Here is a 25,744-nt window from a genome sequence, read left to right on the forward strand (position 1 = left end):
CCTCACTGTGATGTACAATTATAAGACACCAGTAAGAGTATTAAAAAACCTTCAGGTTAAAGAAAAATGGGAACCTAAAAAAGTATAGCCCATGCTGGCCTGAGAATATTGGCCATTTTCACAAAATTTATCTTTATTTTTATGGTTACTTAAAGTATTGAGAACATAGGCCAGGCCCAGATAATCCATAGGGTGGTCACTCAGGCAGCAAATAGTCTTCATGATAATCTATGATGAATGGGCTTTGCACTAGGTATAAAAAAGGATCTAGACAGGAGCTGCAGGAACTGCCCTTGACAACACATTAGATTCATAGGATGAGCTCAGGTAACACTGGCCATCTGTAATTGACAGATATAGACAGCTTTAACTGCTAGAGAAGAAGGATGACACTGTTGTATCCACAGTAGATTGTGTATGAGATCATAAGGCAGTTTAAAACTACTTCAGAGAGAATCTGTACATGGACTAGAAAACTACCACACTTTGGCTACCTGGAAAGATGTGTCTTGGCTGTCTCTCATATTTTCCTCTCTCAATTGCCTTTTACAAATGTAAGACGAATTAATAGCTGTAAAAAGGGTAGTATGACCCAATAAAAATGTAGTTTGAAATGTCTAGTTCATAAAGCCACAAGAATAGGAAAATGATGGAGTCAATAATTTTAAGATATAGAATATGCCAAATGCTTGTTGGAGAGGGAGGTATACATAACACATATATAGTATAAATGTATATATACAATATATATTATGTATGTAATATATGTATATTTATATATGCAAATATGTATATTTAAATATGTGTGTATATAGTCCCACACATACATAGTTTTAGTTAAAACCCTGATTGTATGTTTCTTGTGGTTGTCTACAACAATCCCAAACATGCACACACACATTTCAAAACTTAAGGTTATTTAAAAGTAAATGTAGCTGGGCGTGGTGGTGCACGCTTGTAATCCCCACGCTTGGGAGGCGGAGACAGGAGGATCCTGCTTGCATGAAGCCAGCCGTGCTGGCTTAAGAGACCCTGTTTCCAAATAAAAAAATATAAAACTCGGTCTGGGACTGTAGCCTGGAGGTAGAAGGGTTTCCATGTACCCCAGTACCACCAAAAAAATAAAAAGTAAATGTAGCTCAATATTTTAATTGTATTTAGTTATAAAGAGATTTCTAAAACAAGACAATTATTAAAGCATAAAATAATATTTACAAATTGTTCTATACTCAAACATTTCTAAAAATAAACAAGGCATAGAGAGTAAAACATGCTACAAATGAAGAGATTGTTTTAGCCTTTGAATTAGCAAACATTACATGTCTAAAGAGGCATACAAAAGGTAGATAACCTGGTACAAATATCACATTGTGCATAGCATATGAAACAATGCACCATGGAATAAGCCCTCTAGAGAAAAAAAAAATGAATCTTAACCAGGCAAATGCAAGTTAAGACGATGATATGACACTTTTTTTAACCTACTAAATTTAAAACAATTATGTCTGACAAAACCAAGTATTAATAAAACTATCGACTAGTTGCCTAAAAATCTAAGTATATGGTATAACAGAAACTATTATGGGTGGATGTTCAATTTGGCACAATGACTTTGGGAAGATACTAGATTTTATAGCTGTTATAAAAATGCCAAATACAAGGCAGCTTATTATATAAGAAATGTATTGTCTTACAGTTCTAGAGATCAGTAGTGCAAAAGTCAAGCTTTCTTGACTTCTCTAAGAATCCTTCCCTGACTCTTCCAGATTCTGAAATTGCCTGGCAGTTCTCTTTGGATTGCAGAAGCATCACTCAGGTTATAGTTCGCCTGCCCTCCATGTTCACATCCTTGTCTCTCTCTGTGTGTTTGTCTCTGTGTCTTCATAGAGCCTTTTTATAAGGATACTGTGGATAAGGGTTTTAACTCTGATGATCTCATTTTAACTCAATTTTTTCTCTAAAGACCCTCAAATTAAGTCACTTTCTGAGGTAATGAAGATTAGGGTGTGTGTGTGTGTGTGTGTGTGTGTGTGTGTGTGTGTGTGTGTGTGTGTTTAGACAATATAATTTAACCTATAACAGGAAACAATATGACATGATATATTGAAAAGTTAAATATAACATAAGTGATAAATACCAATGTGTAAAATGATACAATAGAAGAAATGCTATATGGAATTTTTTGTTTTTGTTTTTGTTTTTGGTGGTACTGGGGTTCCTGGAAACCCTCTACCTCTGGGCTACACTCCCAGACCTATTTTTATAATCTTTTTTTTATTTGGAAACAGGGTCTCTTAAGCCAACACAACTGGCTTCCAACCTGAGTGATCCTCCTGTCTTCACCTCCCAAGTGCAAGGATTACAAGCTTGCACCTCCATGCCTGGCTAGAATTATTTTTTGAATGGAACAAAAAATGTGAATCTAAATATCAAAAGCAGGGAAACAAGGAGATGTGAGCTTAAATGTCAATGGACCTTTCAACAGAAACCTTTGATTTTAGAAAATCTTCAATGTTATTAAAATTTGATAGAATTGTTTTGAACCAGGAATGTTGACTCTAGCCACCATGTTAAGTTTGATTGACCAACAAAGATAGCTAAAAATTAACAAATAGCAAATTCCCTTTGAACCCAGGAACCTGCTGAAGAATGTATCCCAGGAAAATGAGAGGCCAAATCAAGAGACAGATGCGAATAAGATCCATAATTCTATATACCCAAAGCAAGCAAGCAAGAAGAGAAAGAAATAGAGAAAGAAAGAAAAAATGAAAGAAAAGAAAAATTGTCTGTGATGGCAGGTTTTCCAGACTTTAGAGATTATCCAACCCATGTTGGGACAGAATATAGGACTCCAGGACCACAGCTTTCTACCTACAAAACTGAAGCACAATGCCATAGGACTAATCTTTAATAAATTTTGAGCAGGTATACACACAGCATATAAAAATATCTCAACAAATAAGATTTTATTTTGCAAAGAATTGTAGCCTAACTTGGAATGTACTGAAAAGAATAATGTAGCCATTTTCTGTGAGAATTTGAGCTATGAATGGGAAAAATGTGAAACGGTGTCATTATATGTATATTAAATATACATACAATTAATAGGTTAACAAAACTTATTTTTTAAAATTTTTATTGGTGCATTAAGCAAAATGTATTTTAATAACAAAATTTAAAATTTTCCTTATAATTAAAAATAATTAGGCTGTGCTGAAAAAGTACCACATGAAAGATTCTTAATGGAGAAAGAGAGAGAGAGAGAGAGAGAGAGAGAGAGAGAGAGAGAGAGAGAGAGAGAGAGAGAGAGAGAAGAGATGGAGAGAGAGAACAAAAAAAATGTTTCTTTGATACATTAATTTTACTATTACATAGATTTCATTGTGAGTATTATCTCTGGGAATTTCTCTTCTACTTTTTATTTTTAGCTTGTAGTTCTTTGAGACTCATTTGTATTCTTAGGAAAATGCTTAGATTCTATGGTCTGCCTTCTTTGAACTTGCTTTTACAGCTCAGGTAATTTTATTTAATTTCTTTATTTGTGCAAAACAATATCCATTACAAGGTGTATTTCACTTTGATTAGAGTTAGTGTTATTCATGTTAATTTTAGTACCTGCTGACACTTAAGCAGGAAAGTAATTATAGACCATTCACTCACATTATGAAAAACTTAAATTTCTATACCTTTATTGATATAAATATATTGATGATTTATCCATTCTCTTTCCTGTTAATTTGTTGGAAGGTATACATTTATGCAAATATATATATTTATATTTTCCTAAAACATCAATAATGTGTTTTCAAGATGTTGTGTATTTTTATAAAGACATGAATAAAATTGAGCCCATGCATCAACAACAGTATAGATTTTAGTCTATAAAATAATCCATATTGCTTTCTTAAGATACCTATGTTGTATGTGTGCACCACTCACATACACACACACACACACACACACACACACACACACACCCCACAACTGTTTTCACTTTATAGCAACTTTAGTAGTTAATTCATTCAAAACATTTTGTTCAGTGCTCTACATGTATAATTTGATACTTCTTTTTTTGGAATGACATTTATACTCAGAAAACATTTTTAGGACAAGACTTATTGGGTCTATTTCAAAATTTAAAAGTATATTTCAGTGTTTTAAATGCACAAAGTGATGATTTATTTATACTTTATTATTTATTGCAAGTTTTGTATATAAATATCTCAGTTTGTCAAGCAAGCTGACATTGCTTTCATTGAGAGCCAACCTGCCTCCCATTCAAGGCTGTTCACCATGGACAGCCAGCAACAGAGCCGAACTGGAAGGGCGGGGGGGGGGGGGTAGGCAAAGATTGTTATGCACACACTGACAAAGCAAAGGAACGCCTGTCACCATCTTCACTTTAATTCCTGCTTAAAGACATCTATTTGCATGCTCCTTATTTTTTATCTTACAGTTGATGGAGCTTTAATTATGTGGTATGCTTTCCCATCAATTCCAATTTATAGTTGTTTTAAATTCATTCTCAGGTGTCAGATTGAATCGTCTGCTTCTCTTTTAAAGCTTTGGGCAGATAAATATTTCTTCCTGGTGAGTATGCTTTTATTTCGGTTACCCACTTAAGCATCCAAGTCAATAATGGGAGAAGACAGGTAGGAGTTGCTATTTCTGTATTGCATGTAGCGAGCAAGTAAAAATCTAGAAGGTAACATTGCAAAGAAGGCTTCCTTGGGACTGAATAAAATCTTCAGCTACTTAGATAAATGCACTCTCAGGCTGTTAATGATAACCTCACACGCCACCTGAATTATCATTAAAGGTTTCAAATGATTTTCATGTACTTGTTTTTTCAGTCTCTGACACTGAGAGTGCTGGTCACTTGTTTTTTCCATACATCTGATCAATGGGACCTTTGCCTTAGAACATTAAAAACACTGTAGATTTATGAAGTAGCAAAAAAAATGATTGACAACTCAATGGGAGGAAGAGACACGACACGGGAGAAAGACAAAAGAGAGCCAAAGTGAGAGATGTGACAGGGGTGCGGGGATGACTTCCTTAAGAACAACAAAAGAGATGCCAGAATTCAGCTGGTACGGCGGGGCAGACTGCTTACCTCCAGGTTTTGAACCCCGCAACAAAGGCCCACTGTTTTGTTTCCTGATAAACAAACAAGGAGGATCAAAGAGCTCTAATTTGTGTTTATCCTTTCTTCCCTGCCCTAGTTGCTATCCACATTTACATAAGAGCTCTCTACTTTTCCAGAGTTGAGATTAAAAATCACCATGTATATGAATCAACAAAATAATTTAACATTAGTTTAATTTTTTATTTGCTTTGTGTGTAATCTTATTGTAACATCTCCGTGCTGCACAGTAATCTCAAATAATACTTGCTTTAAGAAAAACGACACAATTATGCACGTTTATAAACCATCCCATTGTATAATGTTTAAAAGATGTTTTTTAATGAGCTTAACAGGAAGAAATTAAAAACAAGATAAAGCTCCTTGGAGGCAACTGCAGAGTAGTTAAGGAAATTATGCAATGCTAAATGGGCATTTAGGAGAAAGCAGAGGAGAGATGAAAGTCACAGGAGAGGCTGACAAACTACTGAGGCTTTGGAATTGAAGCCGCTCATCAGAAGAAAGACAGAAACCTAAATTTCTGAGCGCTGATCATTGCCCTTGCTTTGGGCATTTAAGTGAAATTAGAGCAAAAAGAGATTCTGCACACTATCTTAGTTTCCTGTTTATGCTATTGAGGAAAGCAAGATGATAAAATGTGTAGATAGGCTGCCATTGATCCCCAGAGTCTAGGGTATCTATCTTGGTACATTTCTTTGAAATTGTCTCCAAGCTAATTGGCATCAACGGTTACACAGAATTGCAATGTGCAGACATAGAAACTGTATATAGGATTGGGAGAGGTTATAATAAACCTTCCCTTAAGCATTCATAAATCTATTACATTGTACTAACTAGTCAGACTCTTTATAATGTGTCTCACCTGAAATCGTAAGTATACTAGAACTCTATCAACAATCTAATTGGGTCTAATATATATTTTCATACATAGATTTTTACATCTATGTTTCAAGATATGTGCCTTTCTAGGAGTATTCTTCAAGTTTGTTCTAGAGGCTACCACATACAGAAAAACTTTGACTCTTACTATACAAAATGCTAAATAGTTCAAGGCAAATTCCTTCTGAAATGACTTGTGCATTTCCAGGTGGGTTTTTGTATAATTTCTGTTTATGTGACTTGTCTTAAGGAATAATATTATTGTACCACACCTGGAAAATTGAATATTTTTCTCAGGCTCTGTCCTCCTAACTGTTTAGCTGAGCCAAGATCTTGCATGTCTGTGTTGACTTGTATGTCTCCTATGTACTATAGATTGACATTTTTCACTACCTATAAATATTTACAACCCACTGTCTTTCTCCAAGTATCTCAATTCAAAATGTTCAAATTGAATCAAAATCTCTGTCTTTTTCTTCAAACAAGCTTTTCTGGTAGAAAACTTGAAAGCATCTTTTTATTGATATTTTAACTTTTTATCCCTCAAATCTTTTATCGACCTGGTTCCTAAATCCTGTGGATCACCTTTTTAAATATACTGTAATCTCAAATCCCTCCTCTCCCCAGCATCAGTTCAGGCTCTCAACAACCCTTGCCCTCCCTATCCCAGGACTGTGCTTCATTGCTATGAGAATAATTATTTGAAATGAAGAACTGTCTGATGTTCTGCAAGAAAAAAAAAAATCTCTAACAATCTATGAAGCTATTTATCTTTATATCCAACCAGCCCTCATCATGATGCTAACACTGAGGGTAGTTCTCTTCCCACCTTTCCCAATCCCTGCTGTGAGCCCTGGGGTTTAGCCATGACAACTGCATACCCATCACTAAAAAGCAGCAAGAAAAAAGTGAGACAATGAGCATAAATCAAACTACAAAGTAACAATATAAAAGTGTGTGTGTGTGTGTGTGTGTGTGTGTGTGTGTGTATGTATGAGAGAGAGAGACAGAGAGAGAGAGACAGAGAGAGAAATAGAGAGAGAGAGACAGAGAGAGACAGAGAGAGAGAAAGGCTGTATACCCTACCACAATGCATATTATTTATGGATATTTCCTGTACCTTTTTTCTTACTTTAAGATCATTGCAATTTACTAGTATTTTCTAGCATCATTCTCGGCACACAGTAGGACTTTAATGAATGTTTAATCAACAAATGTGTTATTAACATTATTTCTGTGTAAATCCTTATAAATGCAAACATTGAGATCATGAGAAAAAAATCCTACAAATAACTGAAGGTATATTGATAGTTCTAGTAAGAATTATACTGTATCTAACCAACATAAATCATAGAACAGTTCTTTAAAATATAAGTACATTCATTTATTTCTAGATAATAAAAAGGGGAAAAGAGACATTTTTAATTTCATTTCCTTCTCTCTCAAGCTGAAGCATCTTTCTTGGGACACACCTGACAGTTGCTCGACTTGAAAAGTGCTTGATAACTTTAAAATATGCAGATCAGCCCGGGGCCTACATTACCTTGGGATCTCCAGTAGAGGAGAGGTTGACTCTATTTACAAAGTGAAAATCAGCACTTATTAAATCAAATCTCTCTTGTACCAGGCAGGGATTATGGTAGTCTCATAGCTCCCTGAATGTACGTGTCTTAAATCCCTATATATATTATTTAAAAATTCCTTGAAAGACCTTGTCTAGTGCAAACTTGTTTATTTATCTGTCCAAGTACTATAGAACTCTCAAAAAAGGTGCCAGCCATATTTAGTCCTGAAATATCACAAATGCACCAACCAATAGATGTATGATTTTCTGCTCTTGTATCAAAATGTATAGACATTTTAAGAATTGAGTGTGCCCTACCTGAGACTGACCCTATAATTCATACACAATAGGTAAATCATATCATTAAGTAGAGGTGGGATGCAACAAGGAAAAGAGTTTTTCATGTATCAATTTATTGGTGGTATGCTAATAAACATCAAATTTAGAGGCAAATTACCTGGTTCTTCAACCTGCCTCCTATCTCAACTATAGAATTTTCAACAAGTGACATCATTTTACAATTCTCAGTTGTTGGAACTAATGATAAAAGATAGATCATTGCAATATCTATCTCACATAGATTTATGGATTAAATATATTAATATATTGTAATATTTTATACTATGTGATATGTGCTTTAAAATGTTTATTATTTTATATCTGTATTATGTTTGTTTTTGGCAAAATATTATGTCTATACTTACATAAATTAGTGAAATAAACTCAATAGTCAATTAGAACACTCAAATAAAAAATAAAATAAGCATACACAAGTATAATATCATTTTCAGCCCCTTATGTTTGTGTGTGTGGTACTGTAGACTGAATCCAGGGGCATTCTACCTCCAAGTTATACCCCTAAACCTATTTTTATTATTTATTTTGATACAGGTTCTCACTAAGTTGTGGAGGGCCTCACTAGCTGAGGCTGGCTACAAACCCTTGATCCGATCCTCAAGTACTGGGTTACAAGTATGTGCCTCCACACCTGCCCCCCTGCCCCCCAGGCTTGGAATAGTTTTTACTATTGTTTCTGAATTGATTTTAGTTGTACATAATCTTTATAGATAAGTTGATGGAAAATACAAAAGGATGGTATTGAGATACTAAAGAAATCAGGGTCTTGTTAATTTATTTGTATTCCCAAAGATCTCCCATCACCTATAATTTATCTTAATAAAAACTTTCCTATAAATGATGGATTTTTGATTTTCAGAACTATCATTAACAAATGATGGAGAATACCTGATTTTTGTTAGTATTCTCAAACATATATGGAGAGAAATATAGCAGACAACAATAATTCACTCTTGGTATCTATAGATCTAGAAGCATATATAATAACTATATCAAATTCTCACTAATTTGATATTGATTAAATATATAAAATCTCACAAATAGGAGTTCTCTTAGTCACACAGTGAGTGTTGCTTTGTTTGCTGTTTGCAAGTATTTTCTCCATCATAAGTCTCAACTATGCTAACATTTCATAAATTTACTTGTAATCGGTCGCTAATTTGTCAACTTAAGTTGTGCGCAGAAAAGGTCTATAAGTCATTATAAACAAGTGTTTTGTTCTATGAGGACTAGTTTTTCTAGGAGTCCCCGTCCATCCTTGAATAATTTTTTAAAGTAATCGGCTGTGTATTTTGCTTCTGTGATACCTGTGCATAGAGAGCTAAGGTTGTTTTGAACTATGCACTAGGGTTTGGAGTATGTTTGTGGGTTTGGTTTGTTCTTTTCCCCTGAGTCTCAAATGTGGAATTCCTCTCTTTCTTCTTGAATCCTGGTGGTGTCCAGCCACATTCATTTTCTTAAAAAAGTAGAGTCAAGACCTAGGTTCTAACTAGTTGGATGGGAATGTAACTACCTGCTTAACTGTTCAGCAAACTTTCTCAAAAACTGGGCCTGCTGCTAATCTGTTGTTTTTGTTTGTTTGTTTGTTTAGTTTGTTGTTCATTTTCTTGAATGGCTTTAAACGTATTATTATGCAGATGTTCTCTTTAGCATTAAAACAAAGATGCTCTGACTAGCCTGTCCTCCACAGATTATACATTGCTTGCTCACTGACCCTGGATTCAATTAAAGTCAGTATTGCACCATTTCCCCAGGAATGCTTCTTAAAATTTTTAAAAGCCATTGAGAAGCAAATCCTCTTGTCCCAGTTGGTTTTGCAATGCCCTAGAATGATCTGGACCCAGTAATTTAATATTTTCATAGGCTTTTTCACTAAGGCATATTTGGTTTTGTGGTTTTAAAGAAAGTATACGAAAAATGAAGAAAATCAGATGAACAAGTCTAAAACATTTAAGCGTGAATGCCTGGTGGATAGATTTAACATGTTGATGTGTAACCTTTTTTTAACTTAAGCACATGAAACAGAGCAAAACTCAAGAACCAAAGTTGAGAAATACTTTTAGATAAATGAATTTACAAATTCACTTGAACTGTATTACACATGTAATGCTCTCAACCTAGACACTGATGCATTGGCCTAAATCATTCTGTGTCAAGCCTGTGCAGCAGCATGCCTAGCGTTCTTCCACTAGATGTCAGTAGTATACACCAGTTTACACGCAAAAATCTCATAAGACAATGCCAAATAAAATTCAGTGGGTGAAATTATCCTTAACTGAGTACCACTGTTATAAATCCACAAATTAAAAAATATGAAAGAATGAGGTAGGACATCTGAGTGTTCACATGTCCCTATGCCCTACAAATGACAGAGACTTTATGCAACATATTAAATATTGAATTTGGATCAGTCAACTCAGATGAAAAGTTTAAGTTCTGACTCCACTTTTATAAAACTCAATAACCTAATGAAAAAAAATAGTAGAGCAGCACTTCTACAAATCAACATTATTGGATAGATAAATATAATAAGTTCCAGCCACTGATACAATATTTCATAGAAATTAAATTATTTAGTCTTACATCATGCCACAAAGTATAACTTTACTGATGACACTGAAAAATACAAAGGTCATTTAAATTGATCAAAATGAAAATGCTGCTAAGTCAAGGAAGTCACGAAGATTGCTTAATGGATCAACTCCTATGCTATCTAGTATGGCAGCTACTAGTCAAGCTACTAACCCGTATGCAGCTATAGACTAAAAATGTAATTAATCTGAACCTAGAATTGATGTCAATGGAAAATATTTTGATTCAAATATAAGATGTAGAAAAAAAGAACAGGAAATATCTGAACAAGTTTTATATTGACATATTTAAAGGATCATAGTGGATTAAAGAAAAATATATAATTAAATATCTCTTGCCACTCAACTTACTTAATATGGATGATAAAAATTTTGAAATTGTGATTGCACATATGGCACACAATTATGGCTTGCATTATATTTCTATAAGACAGCAGTAGTTTGCTCTCTTTATTATATCTACCCTTAGTCTCCTTTTCTTGTTTTGTACATTGAGTCCTATAATAATAATTATAAAATAAGAGCTGTATAGTTAGTTGTGAGGCTTCAGTGATATGCAACATCTAAAATTCTAAGAAACAATTCTCTCTAAACCTTGGCTGTCCAATAAAATAATATTAGTGATTAAACACTAGTTTCCTGAATGTTAGCTGACTTGGACTATCAAGTAACATTCTAATTGCCATAACTGAGTGTTCCCAATAGTCAGATTTGATTGCAAATACTCATAATATAAAAGATCATTTCTAAAATAAAAATTCATAAGTTATGTTTCTGTTCATAATTTAAAAATAATGATACAGGATATAGGATGCTCTTAAGTTCCTCTAAATATACTGTGTTGTATATTTGGAGTTGCATATTGATGTATACTTATCTCTGCCATAACTAGCAGTTTGGCCCTAATGTTTTTAACCTTTGTTTTCCCATTTGTAGAATGGAGATGATAATACTGATCTGCATGAGTTGTTATGATTAAATAAATTAAGACAATGAACAACCTAGCACAGTGTCCAGTAAAAATGCCATTCACAAAATGAAGGCACTGCTGCTATTTCTTCCTTTTATTTTTATTGACATTATAATCACTATTATTACAACTATTACTATTATAGAGCTTGAATAAAGTGCCTGATGGGTGCCAATTGCAAATTTAAAGTTAATAAAAGGGAAGAAAACATTTATTGAATGAATGAATAAAGGAGTCATAACAAATGAAAATATAATAAGCTGAATTTTCATTGAACATCATTGCCTATAAGATGTCTACTGTTCTTATTTAATAAGAATCTATTAATTCTCTTACTGATGTGCCATTATTGAATGGACTGCATTTTGAATTTTTGAAAATGCTTAATATATTTACTCCAAATAGGTATTTCCTACTCATAAAAAACTGTTTTTCAAGAACACTTTTGCGCATTTTAGATTATGTACTTAATTGGCTATGTTTTATTCTCCTTTATTTGCATGGTAAAAGGCTCGGGATAAGAGGAGCTCAGATATACATATATAATCTGAAATTTAATTTTTATTTACATATTTTAGTTGTATATTATATGGAATGATGAGTCTCCTTTTTCATATTTATACATGAAAACAAATCATAATTTAACAAATTTCACATCCTATTACTTTTTGTACCTTTTCTTCCTACCTGCCCTGACATCCTTTCTCTAACCTAATGGTCTTCCCATACTTTCATGATGTCCCTTGTTTTCCTGTTATAAAATACAAGTTTTAAATTGCATATATGTCTTTAAACCTGTTTCAAAGAATTGCACGTGTTTGTTATTGGCTTTCTTTTCTTTGCCAAAGGACAAATATAAGCTGGAGCTGAATTCTTACTATTTAAAAAGAAAGTAAGAAAAAGCTTTCTCCATGTGTTTTAGGGGCCCAACATCACACCAGCAGGCCTAAGGGACATGTAAATTAAAAGTTTAAGGAAACAACCATCACAGAGACATAGTTATGACTACTCTGATCAAGAATTCCATCTGAACTCTATATGCCTTCATTTTATGTCATACCAAGCAATTTCATTCAAATAATACATTTTATATTAAAATTTAGATAAAATAAGAGAAAAGAATATAGTACATTTATTATTTTAATTTTTTGGTATATTTTCTTTTTTATTATTACGTGGATCATATTGAAAATGGCCTACATTCAGACTGTGCTTGGTGCCCTCTTCCCCCTCTTCCCCTTTCCTCCCCTCCCAACAATGAGTGTCCAGGTTGAACATGCTAAATTCATACTTTTACACATATTCAAATGTAGCTCCTCCATTAATCAACCTCAACCTTCTTCGGTTCCTACCTTTCCATTCTAGCTTTGCTGAGGTTTCCCCTCCATTATCTGGAGTCCCTCTGGTATCCTCAATACTCCCTAGTTTGGGCATATTAGAAAAAACATAAGTCCCTTCTCTTTCTGTGCTTGGCTAATCTCCCTTAACATAATTTTCTCTAGGTCTTTCCATCTTCTTGCAAATAACATGATTTTGTTCTTTATTGCTGAGTAGAATTCCATCGTGTGTACTTCCCATAATTTTTCAATCTATACATCTTTTGATGGAGACATAGGTTGGTTCCATATTTTAGCTATTACAAATTGTGCTGCTATGATCATGAGTATGCATGTTACTGTAGTTCTCTGATTTCAACACCTTTGGAAAGATATCCAGGAGTGGTAGAGCCAGATCATATGGTAGATCCATTCCTAGTTTTCTAAGGAATCTCCACACTGGTTTCCATAGTGTCTGAACAAGTTTGTACTCCTACCAACAATGTAAAAGAGTTCCTCTTTCCCCACATCCTCACCAGCATTTGTTGTTATTTGACTTCTTTATACTTGTCACTCTGATTGGGGTTAGATGGAATCTCAGTACAGTTTTGATTTGCATCTCCCTTATGGATAATGATGTTGAACATTTTTTCAATTATCTATTGGCCATTTGAATCTCTTTTTTTATGAAGTGTCTATTCAGTGCAGTTGCCCATTTCTTGATTGGATTTTTTATTTTCCTAGTGTAGAGTCTTTTGAGCTCTTTGTATATGCTGGATATTAGCCTTCTATCAGAGAGGTAGATGTTAAAGATCTTCTATTCTGTAGGCTTTCTTTTTAGGTTCTTGATAATTTCCTTTGATGAAAAGATAGTTTTGAGTTTGATGCCATCCCACTTGTTAATTTTGTTTTAATTTCCTGTGCTTTGGAGGTCTTTTTGAGAAAGTTACTGCTTGTGATTATATGTTGGAGTGTTGAGCCTATGTCTTCCTCTAATAGCTTCACAGTCTCTGATCTAATTTCTAAGTCTTTGATTCATCTTGAGTTGATTCCTGTGCATAGTGAGAGGTAAGGATTTAGCTCTATCTTTCTACAAATGGATAGCCAGTTCTCCCATCACCATTTGTTGAAAAGGCTGTCTTTTCTCCAGTGTATGAGTTTGGCTCCTTTGTCAAAGATCAAAGGTGTGTGGGTTTGTTTCTGTATCTTCTGTTCTGTTCCATTGGTCTCTATGTCTGTTGTTGTGTCAATACCATGTTCATTTTACTACTATTGCTCTATACAAAACTGAAAGAGATTGAATTCCAAATTCCTTCTACAAGGCCAGTATCACAATAATCTCCATACCAAATAATGATACCTCAAGAAAAAAAAATATAGACCAATATACTTGATGAACATAGATGCAAAACTTCTAGACAAAATACTAGCTATACATATTCAAAACCATATAAAGAGAATTGTACACCACGGGCAAGTTGGTTTCATTCCAGTAAAACAAGACTGGTTCAAAATACTCACATCAATACACATTATTCACCACATAAATAAAACTGAGAACAAAAACCACATGATCATATCAATAGATGCTGAAAAGGCATTTGACAAAATTTAACACCCATTTATTTTAAAAACACTGCAGGAAATTGGAATGGAAGAAACATATTTCAACATCATGAAGGTAATATGCAATAAACCTAAAGCCAATATCATATTTAATGGGAAAGAACTGCAAGAATTTCCTCTAAAATCAGGAACAAGAGAAGGATGCCCATTATCACCACTCCTTTTCAACTTAGTGCTTGAGACTCTTGCCACAGCAATAACACAAGAGAAGAAAATCAAAAGAATTCAAATAGGAAGAGAGGAATTAAAACTATCCTTATTTGGATATGCCATGATCCTTTATCTAGAAGACCCAAAGAACCCAACCAAAAGAGTACTGGAGCTGATTAACTAATTCAGCAAAGTTGCAGGATACAAAATCAATCTAAAGAAATCAGTTGCTTTTCTATATTCCAACAAGGAATCCATAATGAAAGAAAGAAAACAATTTAATTCACTCAAAACTAATAAAATGCCTAGCAATAAACCTAACCAAAGATATAAAAGACCTCTACAATAAAAACTTAAATCATTAAAGAAAGAAATTAAAAAATACTTTGGAAGATGGAAAGATTTCCTTTGCTCATGGATAGGCAGAGTAAATATCATCAAAATAGCCATTCTGCCAAAAGTGATATACAGATTCAGTGATACTCCTATCAAAATACCAACAACATTCTTCATAGACCAAGAAAAATCAGTCTTGAATTTTATATGGAGAAAGAAAAGTCCCATAATAGCCAAAGCAATTCTCAGAAATAAGAACCATGTAGGAGAGGAGACATCACAATCCCTAACTTCAAATATAGTACATTTAAAGAGTCAAAACAATACAGTATACTTAGGTCAACTTATTCTGAATAAAAGTTTTTACTATAATATATAAATATCACATAAAAAGTTACTGCCTTTTACATTTTCATATTTTATCATGGAGATATTTAAGCCAGAAACAAGACAACTATAATTGGGGATCAATTATAGAGAATAATATTAGCAAATTTAAAAAAACTAATCACTCTAGAATCTACTTTTAATGTCTCATTCCTAACAGATATAAATTCTACCTTGAAGTACAACATCCTTTAGAATAGAGTAGGTTAGCTTTGGGCATGTTCACTGAAACTCAATCTCATTTTCTCCATATACAAATAGATATGCAGTCTACCAAATGCGCATAAAAGGGAATAAGTGCATGTATTTTGGCCAGAAGTTAATGGTCTTAATATAGTTTAACTTATTTTGAAAAACTGAAGAGTTAATATTAAGCAGATATGTATAGATTAGAAATAATAAAAATGTTTTTCTAATACTGGCATTAAATAAACAATGATAGAAAAGGTTTTTATTAGTATATAAAATTCTTTTGTTAAATTGTATAGTTGAGTTAAAGTATATTAATATACTTTATTGGTGCATTGTAATAATATACCATATCACAAAGCACTTGCTATAATTCTCCCTGCTTCCTACACTGTATTCCCCACCTTGCGTATTCATGTGAATGAGATTGGTAGGGATACCTTCACATATGGACATAGGATCCTTTGAATTGTTTCTTTCATCAAGTTTTATTTTTCCTTCCTTTCCCTCTGTGTCTCCCCCATATCCTTTCATTATTCTTGCTTTTATTCCCCTCAATTATATGAAGTCCTCCTCTCCTATGCAGCCCTTTCTGTCAAAGTCATTATAATTTTTTGAGCTTGATTTTTTATTTAAAAACTTTACCTTCATGTTAGGATCCTCTTTGTTAAAGTCTAAGTAAGGACAAATGCATTTATGGTAAATTATGACAGTGCATTTTCCAATAAAGCCTTAATTTCTCTTGCTATCTAAAGGAAATAGTTCTTAAATAACTGTTATAGCTGCAAAGCATAGAAGTGAAGAGGATTTGGGATCAGAGCTCCTATCAGGTACTGAAATATGCCTGCAATAAATAAGTGTACTTGATGACAGTGTTTCAACATATACATTTTAGTTCTTTTTTTTTTTTTTTTTTTTTTTTTTTTTTGGTGGTCCTGGGGTTCCTGGAAGCCCTTCTACCTCCGGGCTATTTTAAAAATAGGTCTGGGAGTGGCTATACACTCCCAGACCTATTTTTACATTTTTATTTGGAAACAGGGTCTCCTAAGCCAGCACGCGCGGCTGGCTTCGAACCTGTGTGATCCTCCTGTCTCTGCCTCCCAAGCACGGGGATTACAAGCATGCACCACCATGCCCGGCTTTTTAGTTCTTTTTGTGCAAATTTTTAATATGTAGTAAACTAAATGATTGGCAAAGTATTTTTATTCTACCGTGGGTGTGTGAGGAGGGTGAGAGAGAGAGAGAGAGAGAGAGAGAGAGAGAGAGAGAGAGAGAGATTGTGACATTGGGGACCGAAACCCCCAACCCTATGATTTTTTTTATTTTGAAAGGGGTGTCATTAAATTAGCATTCACTAGCCTTGAATTTGTTATCGTGTGATACTTGAAGCTCAGCATCCCAAGTAACTGGAATTATAGGCATGCTCCATGGCACCTGGGTCCCTCTTTTCTTATTAAAACTCTGTATCATTTGTCCTACAGAATGACCATTAAGGGGCACTTACTCTGGGGGAAGCGAGGCGGATTGTCATTGACATCAGTCAGCGTGATGTTCACTGTGGTGGTTCCGGATAACCCTCCCATCTGGCCTCCCATGTCTTTGGCCTGGATGACTACTTGGTATTGTTCTCTGTTTTCTCTGTTCATGTTTGGTAAAGCTGTTCTGATGATACCTTAAAGAAAATACAAATGCTTTCATTATTTTCACTGGATTGCCAACAATTATCTAAGTACATAGTGGTATTTTTAAAAATTTTTAATGGTGCATTTTAGTTATACATTTTAATGGTACAAGAGGGTAGAAGCATACACGCACACATCACTTGTTTAGCCCTTCCCCATTTCCCACTCCATTCTCTCCCCCCTCCTTTCTTCTCATGTTTGGCTTAGTGACTGACTTTGATATGTTTGTGAATGTACATCATGTACATTAGAGAATTTCCCTCTTCCCCACTCCCATCACCCCCAGTTAGGTCTCCTTATTTGCTCATCTATAAAGCATTAAGTATACATCTGCAAGCTGGGCATGGTGGTGTATGAGTAATAATCCCAGTACTTGGGAAGCTTAAACAGAAGGTTCACAGGTTTGTGGTCAGTCTTGACAACCTAATGAGCCCCTGTTTCAAAATAAAAAACAAAAAGAACTGGATGTGTATATAATATATATATACCCATATTACATACATATATAATATATACATAATATACCCATATTATATACATATAAATACATACATATACATGCATAAATATAATATGAATACATTATATACATATACATGTTTGCTATTTTGTCTAAAAATTTTAACAAATAATTCTACAAAAAGATGTTATACTTTATTTTTCTATTTCTTAACATACTAAATGCTATAGAGACCATTCTTAACCAATAAATAAAGACACCAAAATACTTACATAGTAACTAACTCACTCCTTTAACATTGGGTTTTTAGATGTCACATCATCACTTTTCTGTGTTATTACGGTTTTTCTCTTTAATCTTTCTATTTCTAATGAATATAAAGAGTGCTAAATTAACAAGCACTAATTGATAATTGCTGACCTGTTTCGGGCTCCACAGAGAAGTAGGGCTGCCCTTGCAGTATGCTGTAAATGACTCTGGCACTGTTCCCGTAGGAAGGGTCATCGGCATCAGTAGCTGTGACTTGCACCACAGAAGTACCTGAAGTATCCAAACTCAGCTTAGTTCTGCACAGTACCAGAAGGAGGAGCAAAAGCACTGGTTTTCATTGAAGACTTGAATGGTTTTGGCTTTAATAATGACCTCTAAAGAAACTTTTATATATAATTGGGGTGAAAATCTAATATATGAAGAGTGCTATTATGGTTCAACTATATAGCATTTATTAATAAATAGGTATTTTTATGCGTGAAGTAGATAATGGTATTGCTTTTTATAATATAAGAAATATGATCACTTTACCAATGCTCAGCTTTATTTTTCAATTCGCTTTCACATAATAGATTTATTTTGTGTAAAGGACATATCTAATCACAGAGGCATAGGTTCATTGTTCTCCCCCTGCACTAATTAACTCTAAAAATAATTAACATCTGCTCTAGAATATAATTTTATGAATAAATTAAATTTTAAATTTAGAAACAATTCAAGATGATCCCATGTTTCATGAACTACTAAAATCTTTTAAATAAAGTTCATGATGTTTATAAAAGCTTTATATTAAGGTGATTGCCAAAGTCTTTAGAATTGATCAAGGAAAATATTAAATAACAATATTGGGACAAATATTTTGAGGAATTCCAATTTGAAAATTTGCTCTTATCTGTTGCAAAAACAACAACAAGATTACCAGAATGGTTTCATGAATTTTAAAAAAGTGACACACATTTTGAAGTTTGTATTTTAAATTAAATCCAAATATTAAACTCTCTAAAAATGTTAATATTCCTTGATGCATTAATTTTTATCACTCTCTATTCAGCAAACATAGAAAGTAATCTTAATATCCTTTCTACATTATTTACATTTAAAAAATTCCAATAGGGGTTAAATCGGTGATGTGTACATGTATGTACACACTAGTTTTTTACCCCAATACGATGTATGAATATAATGCATTAATAAAAAAAATTAAAATATCAAAAAAAAAAATCCCAAGCTCAACATGGTGGTGCACACTTGTATTCCCAGCACTTGGGAGACTGAGACAGGAGATCACAAGTTTTAGGACAGCCTCAGCTACCTTCTGCGGTCCTCTGCAAATTTAGTGAGATCCTGTTAAAAAGTAATGAATAAAAAATAGGGCTGGGTGTGTAACTTGGAGGTAAAATGCCCTGGGTTCAATCCCCAGTTCTACAAAAAATAAAAATAAAAAAGGGAAATTACATTTTCCTTGTTACTATAGCTCTAAATTTTTATGCTTTACGTATTACAGTTCCACAGTTTAAGTTTGTGATCCTAGAGTAGTATGTGACTAACTGAGTTTTTAACTGGTTTATTCCAATAGGAGATTTATATTAATAAAGTTGATGTTTATATATATATATATATATATATATATATATATATATATATATGTTAATAAAGGAATATAATAAAATGGCATCTTTTCATATAAGATAAGAAATAATACAATAATTTAGTCAGTTCTGCCATTAGAAGTATGTAGATAATACTAGACAATTTCTTGTGAATTGTAATTAGAGAATAAGCATAAAACTCTTGCAGCAATTTTATTCTTAGCATATCATTAGTCCCTGTATCTGTGATTTCTGTATGTGAGATTCAATAGCCTGGGATGAAAATGATTTTTAAAAAAATGTGTCTCATGGCCGGGCGTGGTGGCGCACGCTTGTAATCCCCGCACTTGGGAGGCAGAGACAGGAGGATCGCGCAGGTTCTGAGCCAGCCTCGCGCGCTGGTTTAGGAGACCCTGTTTCCAAATAAAAATGTAAAAATAGGTCTGGGAGTGTAGCCCGGAGGTAGAAGGGCTTCCAGGAACCCCAGTACCACACACACACAAAAAAAAAAAAATGTGTCTCTGCCGACCATGCACAGGCTTTTTTTTTTTTTTACTGTTATTTTTCCCAAACAGTCCAGTGTAATACCTATTTAAATAGCTTTTCATTGTATTAGGTACTGGAAGTCATCTAGAGATGATGGAAAACATATGGGAGAATGTGTGTGTACGAGTTACATGAAAATGTCTCACCATGTTATATAATGGGATTGCACATCAACAAATTTTGATATCTATGTCGGGGTGGGGGTGGAGGGTAAAGGAAGTTTCCTGAAACCAATTTCTTTTAGAATTCAAGGGACAACTATATTCATAATATATTTGGGGCGCAGATGTTACACAACTGTTATTCAAATCTATGTGGCAAAAATATTTTCAGTTTTCTACCGAAGGTCAATAATATTCTCTTGACATCTGAGGAGGACTACGTACCTGTAATGAAAATATTTATAAATCTCTAGGAAATGTAAAATGCATGAATCTCTAAAAGAATTTAAATGTGTTTTTGTGGGGGTAATAAAAGATTATTTTCATGAACTGACCCTAGCATCATAGAAATTTCTTAAAATTATTTTTATACTTTTTAATACATTCAGCAATGCTGTACTCACCAACAACGGACATTTCAGGAACACTAGCTGTATAAATTTCTTCTGGAAATGTTGGCTCGTTGTCATTGATATCATGGATTTTGATCACAAATTCAGATTCTGGTTCTACTGGCCTCAGCGTTCTTCTATTAATAGCTTGTGCACGTAGAGTATAAAAGGCCTTTTCCTCCCTATCAATTCTTCTTGTGGCATGAATATCACCTGTTTTTTCATCAATAATAAAAAGCGTACCAGCTCCATCTCCAGATAAAATATATTTGAGTGATCCATCTCCTTTATCTTGGTCTGAATGAAGCTAGGGGAAATAAAACAAGTATATTCATGATTATGCCTAAAGGTACATAATGCTGAAAGAATTCAGAGAAAGTCCATCAAATCCCATCACTAAAAAATGGGGTCAGTAATCTTGGTTCTTGAAATGAGAGCTGAATCAGTTTGATCACTCATTTATATACCTGACGCACTAGAAATAGCCTTTTATGTATCATTGTGATTTTTACTCCAAATGGAAAAAAAGAAATAAAAGTAAACCAAACTCCTTCTTTGCTTTACTTGGTAAATAACAGTTTTCATGAGAAAATAAGCTTGATAAAGATATCAGCCATCAGTCTCGATATGGCCATATAAGCATTGCTTTCTCAATCTCATTCTCTGTATGGAAAACAATTCTCATATTGTGCAGAAATTTCACTGTCTACAAATTTGCTATTAGTTATTTTATTTCCGTGGGGGAACTGGCAGTGCTGTAGAACTTGTAAGATGGGCAAAGCTGAAGAAATCACAGCTTTTACTTTAGGAACAGAATAGATCATCTTTTGCTTCAAACAAAGGACAGTGATGACCTCACAAATGTTTGTAGCTCCGAGAGAAAGAGTATAGATAGATGTCTACATTGGATATGCCTATACATATTAAATTTATGAAGGAAATAGGTAAACTGATCCCCAGAAGGGAAAAAAATAAACTGTACAATAAAACATATTCCAATTTCCCACCTTGTCAAATCTATCTTCTTAAAATCTTCAAAATACAAGGCAATGTCGAGCACCTCTACTTTTCGCTCCCTTGGCCTGTGACTATAACGTCACCATACTAAATCTTTTGGAATTAATTCATCACATCAAAGAGCTTTACATCCATTCACATGAACATGTCAGTCCAGCACACACGCCCTCATCGTGCAAATGATGACTCAGGATCCGGTGTGCCTGGGACAAATTCCATTTCTATTGCTTTTCAACAGATGCTCTCCCATAAGGCTAGGTCTCAGGGTGGGTGGCATGAACTGGAGAGTGACCTTGGTCTTTGGGAGGCTGACCTGGAAGGAAGAATCTCTTAATATCTAGAAGCAATCTCAGGGATGTCTGAGCAAGGAAGAATGTTTCCCAAGGAACTTGATGATATTCTGGAAACGGGTGAAAGTTCTGGATAAGCATGTCTGCTGTCTGCCATAAGATGTTTATCCCGAGGGAAGGAGCTTGGGTATAGGATGAACAAAGACGGGCTTTGAAAAACACGGGGAGTATAAGTCTCTTCTCTTGAAACTTTTGATCAGTAAGCATTTTTATGTGTAAGAATCATAGTTTCCTTATTTATAATAAAATAGTATACTTTAAGTTTTATTTATCTTAAATATTTAACAAGTTAGAGATTTTCTTAATTTCTCATTAAAGATATGACTGTGTCAGCAAAACCAGATCGGTTTTTCCAGTGGTTTTTAGCAGTTTGCATTTAAGCATCAACTCTCAAAAAATGTCCACTTTTCTGATTTTAGGATAAATGACTCATTATTAGAGATACAATGGATAAAAGAACATCTAAAATGAACAAGTATTTTAGAGCAAAGGATGAAGAGTTAGGAGACAAGTATTTATTATATTTGAAATTACTTATAAATAGTAAAGTAGGGGTAGAAAACTCAGAAAATAGCTGCTTTTAACTAAAAATCTCTCAGAAGTAAGCTATGACTGTGTTGTCCAGGGAACCACTCTCAAGAAGTCACAAAAATGATGCTTTGTAGTAACTGAAAATACACATAATTTCTGGGAAACTTTCCAATTATATGCATATGAAACATAGTGACAATTTTCTAAATGGCAGATCTAAGCATTGAATATTTCTTGTTCTGTCTGGAAACGAAAATAATTTAAGAAAAGAGCATTGATATTACAATCAGTTGAACATGTAACCTTATGGTGTGTAGTAGACAATCTGATGCTTATTGTTTATTTACTTGGGAATTTTAATTGAGGTATATTTTATTACCACAAGAGTCAGGTGCATCTAAAAGCAAATGAAAAATTATACTTTAAATCAATGGAAGATTCATACAAAGTGTGCAATAGAGATTCACAGTAAAGCCTCCAAACTAATCCAAAGGTAATAAGGAAAGACTTTTTAAATGTACTATACATACTAAACTGCCTAAAAAAAAAGGAGTAGATGTTTGAATCGGAAAAATTTTACATTTTACAAAAATTGTATCTTAGAACACTGAATGTTTATACAATATAGATTTAGGGTAAAGAGAGCTGTAAAGCATGAGGGAGATCATTAAAACCAGTTCAACTATTTTAATCAGTTAAACAGGTAAAGAAAAAAGCTGCTCATATGTAAAATTTTAATTTTTATAAAACTAAATTTTCAAATATATAAATCACAGCAGGATTTTTTAAATTTCATTTATACTACAGAGAGTGAAAATTAAACCTTCTAATTGAATTGCATACAGCAGGAGATTCTATTGTAGTAGAAAATTGAACATGGTAGCAGTGAATCAAAGAGAGGAGGATTTTAAGTTAGATTATGGTCTAAGAATCAGAAAATGAAAGGATGACTACTTTCTTCAATAGAAATGTAATTATGAGAAGCAAATGAAACCTATGAATTAATAAGTTTTATGTTAAGAACCAAGATTTATAAGAGCTAGAGATGGTGGTACACACCTATAGTCTCAGTACTTGGGAATCTAAATCAGGATTGATAGATCCTATTTCAAAATAAAAAAATAAAATAAGACTCACCCAGGGGGAAGTTTGGAGAATACCTTTGATTTCAATCACCAGCAACACACACACACACACACACACACACACACACACACACAATTTTTTCAATACTGGAGATGGAATTCAGAGGTACTCTGAACTACACCCCTAGCTCTATTTTTTTATTTTTTATTTTGAAACAGTGCCTTACTAAGTAGCTGAGGCTGTCTGTGAACTGCAATCTTCCAGTCTCAGTCTCTCAAGTACTGGGATTACAAGCATGTGCCACCGTGCCTGGCAATAATTTTTCTTAAATCATTAGAAGTTTCATTAATGAAAATTTTCATTAAGAAAATTATTGTCTTACCAAGGGAAACAACTGAACACTAATACTAGAATAAAGGATACAGGATAAAGTGACTTTAATTAAGGCCTTGACCTTATTATATACTTAATAAGAATGAAGGATTATTAGTATTAGTGTGTGTGTGTGTGTGTGTGTGTGTGTGTGTGTATGTGTGTGTGTAGCTGGGGATTGAACTCAGGGACATTCTAACTTCTAGCTAGATGCTCAACCCTATTTTTTTTTTTAATTTGGAAACAGAGTCCTCCTAAGTTGCTGACAACCTCATTAAGTCATTGAGGCTGGCTTTGAACCTGTGATCCTACTGTCTAAACCTTCAAAGTACTGAGGTTACAGGTGTGTTCTAACACAACCATCTGAATAATTATTTTTATTTTAAAATTTTCTCTAGAACTTTTATTGGTGAAATATAAGGATACACTGTAGAGAAATTCAAAGTGATACATTCATATATGCACACATCTTTTTTTAATTTTAATTTTAATTTTTTTCTTCTAACAATGTCCCACTACCTTCTTTCTCCCTCTCTTTACACACTATTAAATAAGGTTGTTACTGATACTTTCATATAAACATGAAAAAATATTTTAAAAAATGTATTTGAGAACTAGATAAGTAAAGAACTACCACCACCATCTCCTCTACTAAGTCAGAGAGGTAAATTTCTGTACTCCTGAGACTTGAGAAAATGCCTCTTCTAAGAAGAAATTGATAGATTACATAAACCAACTTCTAACAGGCTTATTGGATGCTGATGATATACTAAAAGTTGCAACAAGAGACGGGTAGAAAAAGTTATAGTCTCCTGCCTTGGCTTTCTCTATTCTTTCTTAATTTATCTTTATTATTTTGATTGTCTCTGTGAATACTTTCTGTACTCTGGTCCTCGTATTACCTTATTCATTTATTCCTTTCTTCAATGAGAAAATCTTATTACACATTCTAAGCTTTTTACCACATGCAGAGAAGTTAGTTCTTATAATTGTACCTTTCTCATTATTCCTTCCTTTTTATTTTGATATTAGACATCAGTAGTTAAATTTGCTAAATATATGATTTAATAAAATCAGTTGCTTTTGTTGCAGAGTTAACTTCAATGGATCATGTGTCAAAAGAATTATAGTATCTACTTTCACAGAAATAGGTCTATTTGACTTGTGCTATTGTATCATAGAAGGCATTAACTTTTTCTTAAACATACAAAATAATTTTTAAATTATTGTGACTTTAGTTCCTCAGTAACACCTGTTTTCCGGTGTGAAACATTTGTGCCACAAATCTTTAAGAAGAATTTTATGTTAATACTGACCTTTCCTCTCCTGGAGGAAAGCCTATTAAAAATTCACAACCTGCTGTGTTTCTTGTAAATTCACAACCAGATAAAGGACATGGCAGGATATATGACAACTCATGAAAATAGAAAAACTGGTAATGCACTGCACATTCAAAAGTCATTTTCCTGTTGCTTAACTTTTTATTCCGTTATGTTGAATTACAACTCATTATTACATTTGTTTATATTGAGTAGTGGTGATATTTAAAGTTAAGCAACCCATTAAAATTAAAAGAAATATTTCAAACACGAATTATTTAATAAATGCCTAGTAACTTTAAACGTGACATGTTCCTATGACATAATATTTCTTGTACAGTGCTTATCTTAAGAGAGCTGGGCATAGTGGCATATGCCAGTAATCCTAGTATTTGAGAGGCCAAGACAGAATGATAACGGGTTTGAGATCAGCCTCAGCAAAGTAACAGGACTCTCAG

General features: G+C 33.6%; 1 protein-coding gene across 2 annotated transcripts in view; it reads right to left on the bottom strand.

The window, feature by feature from the left end:
• LOC308274350 (cadherin-10) overlaps window positions 1–25,744 on the bottom strand; it is a gene marked incomplete at both ends in the record, with an annotated part of 115,833 nt that overhangs the window by 31,680 nt on the left and 58,409 nt on the right. For both annotated transcript variants that reach the window (XM_080712011.1, XM_080712010.1), the window contains 3 exons: window positions 17,016–17,183; window positions 18,074–18,193; window positions 20,624–20,918. In XM_080712011.1, the coding sequence (XP_080568137.1) occupies window positions 17,016–17,183; window positions 18,074–18,193; window positions 20,624–20,918 (583 nt within the window). The remainder of the gene's footprint in view (window positions 1–17,015; window positions 17,184–18,073; window positions 18,194–20,623; window positions 20,919–25,744) is intronic.

The sequence above is a fragment of the Muscardinus avellanarius genome (assembly GCF_963383645.1).
Source record: "Muscardinus avellanarius genome assembly, chromosome: 1".
Lineage (NCBI taxonomy): Eukaryota > Metazoa > Chordata > Mammalia > Rodentia > Gliridae > Muscardinus > Muscardinus avellanarius.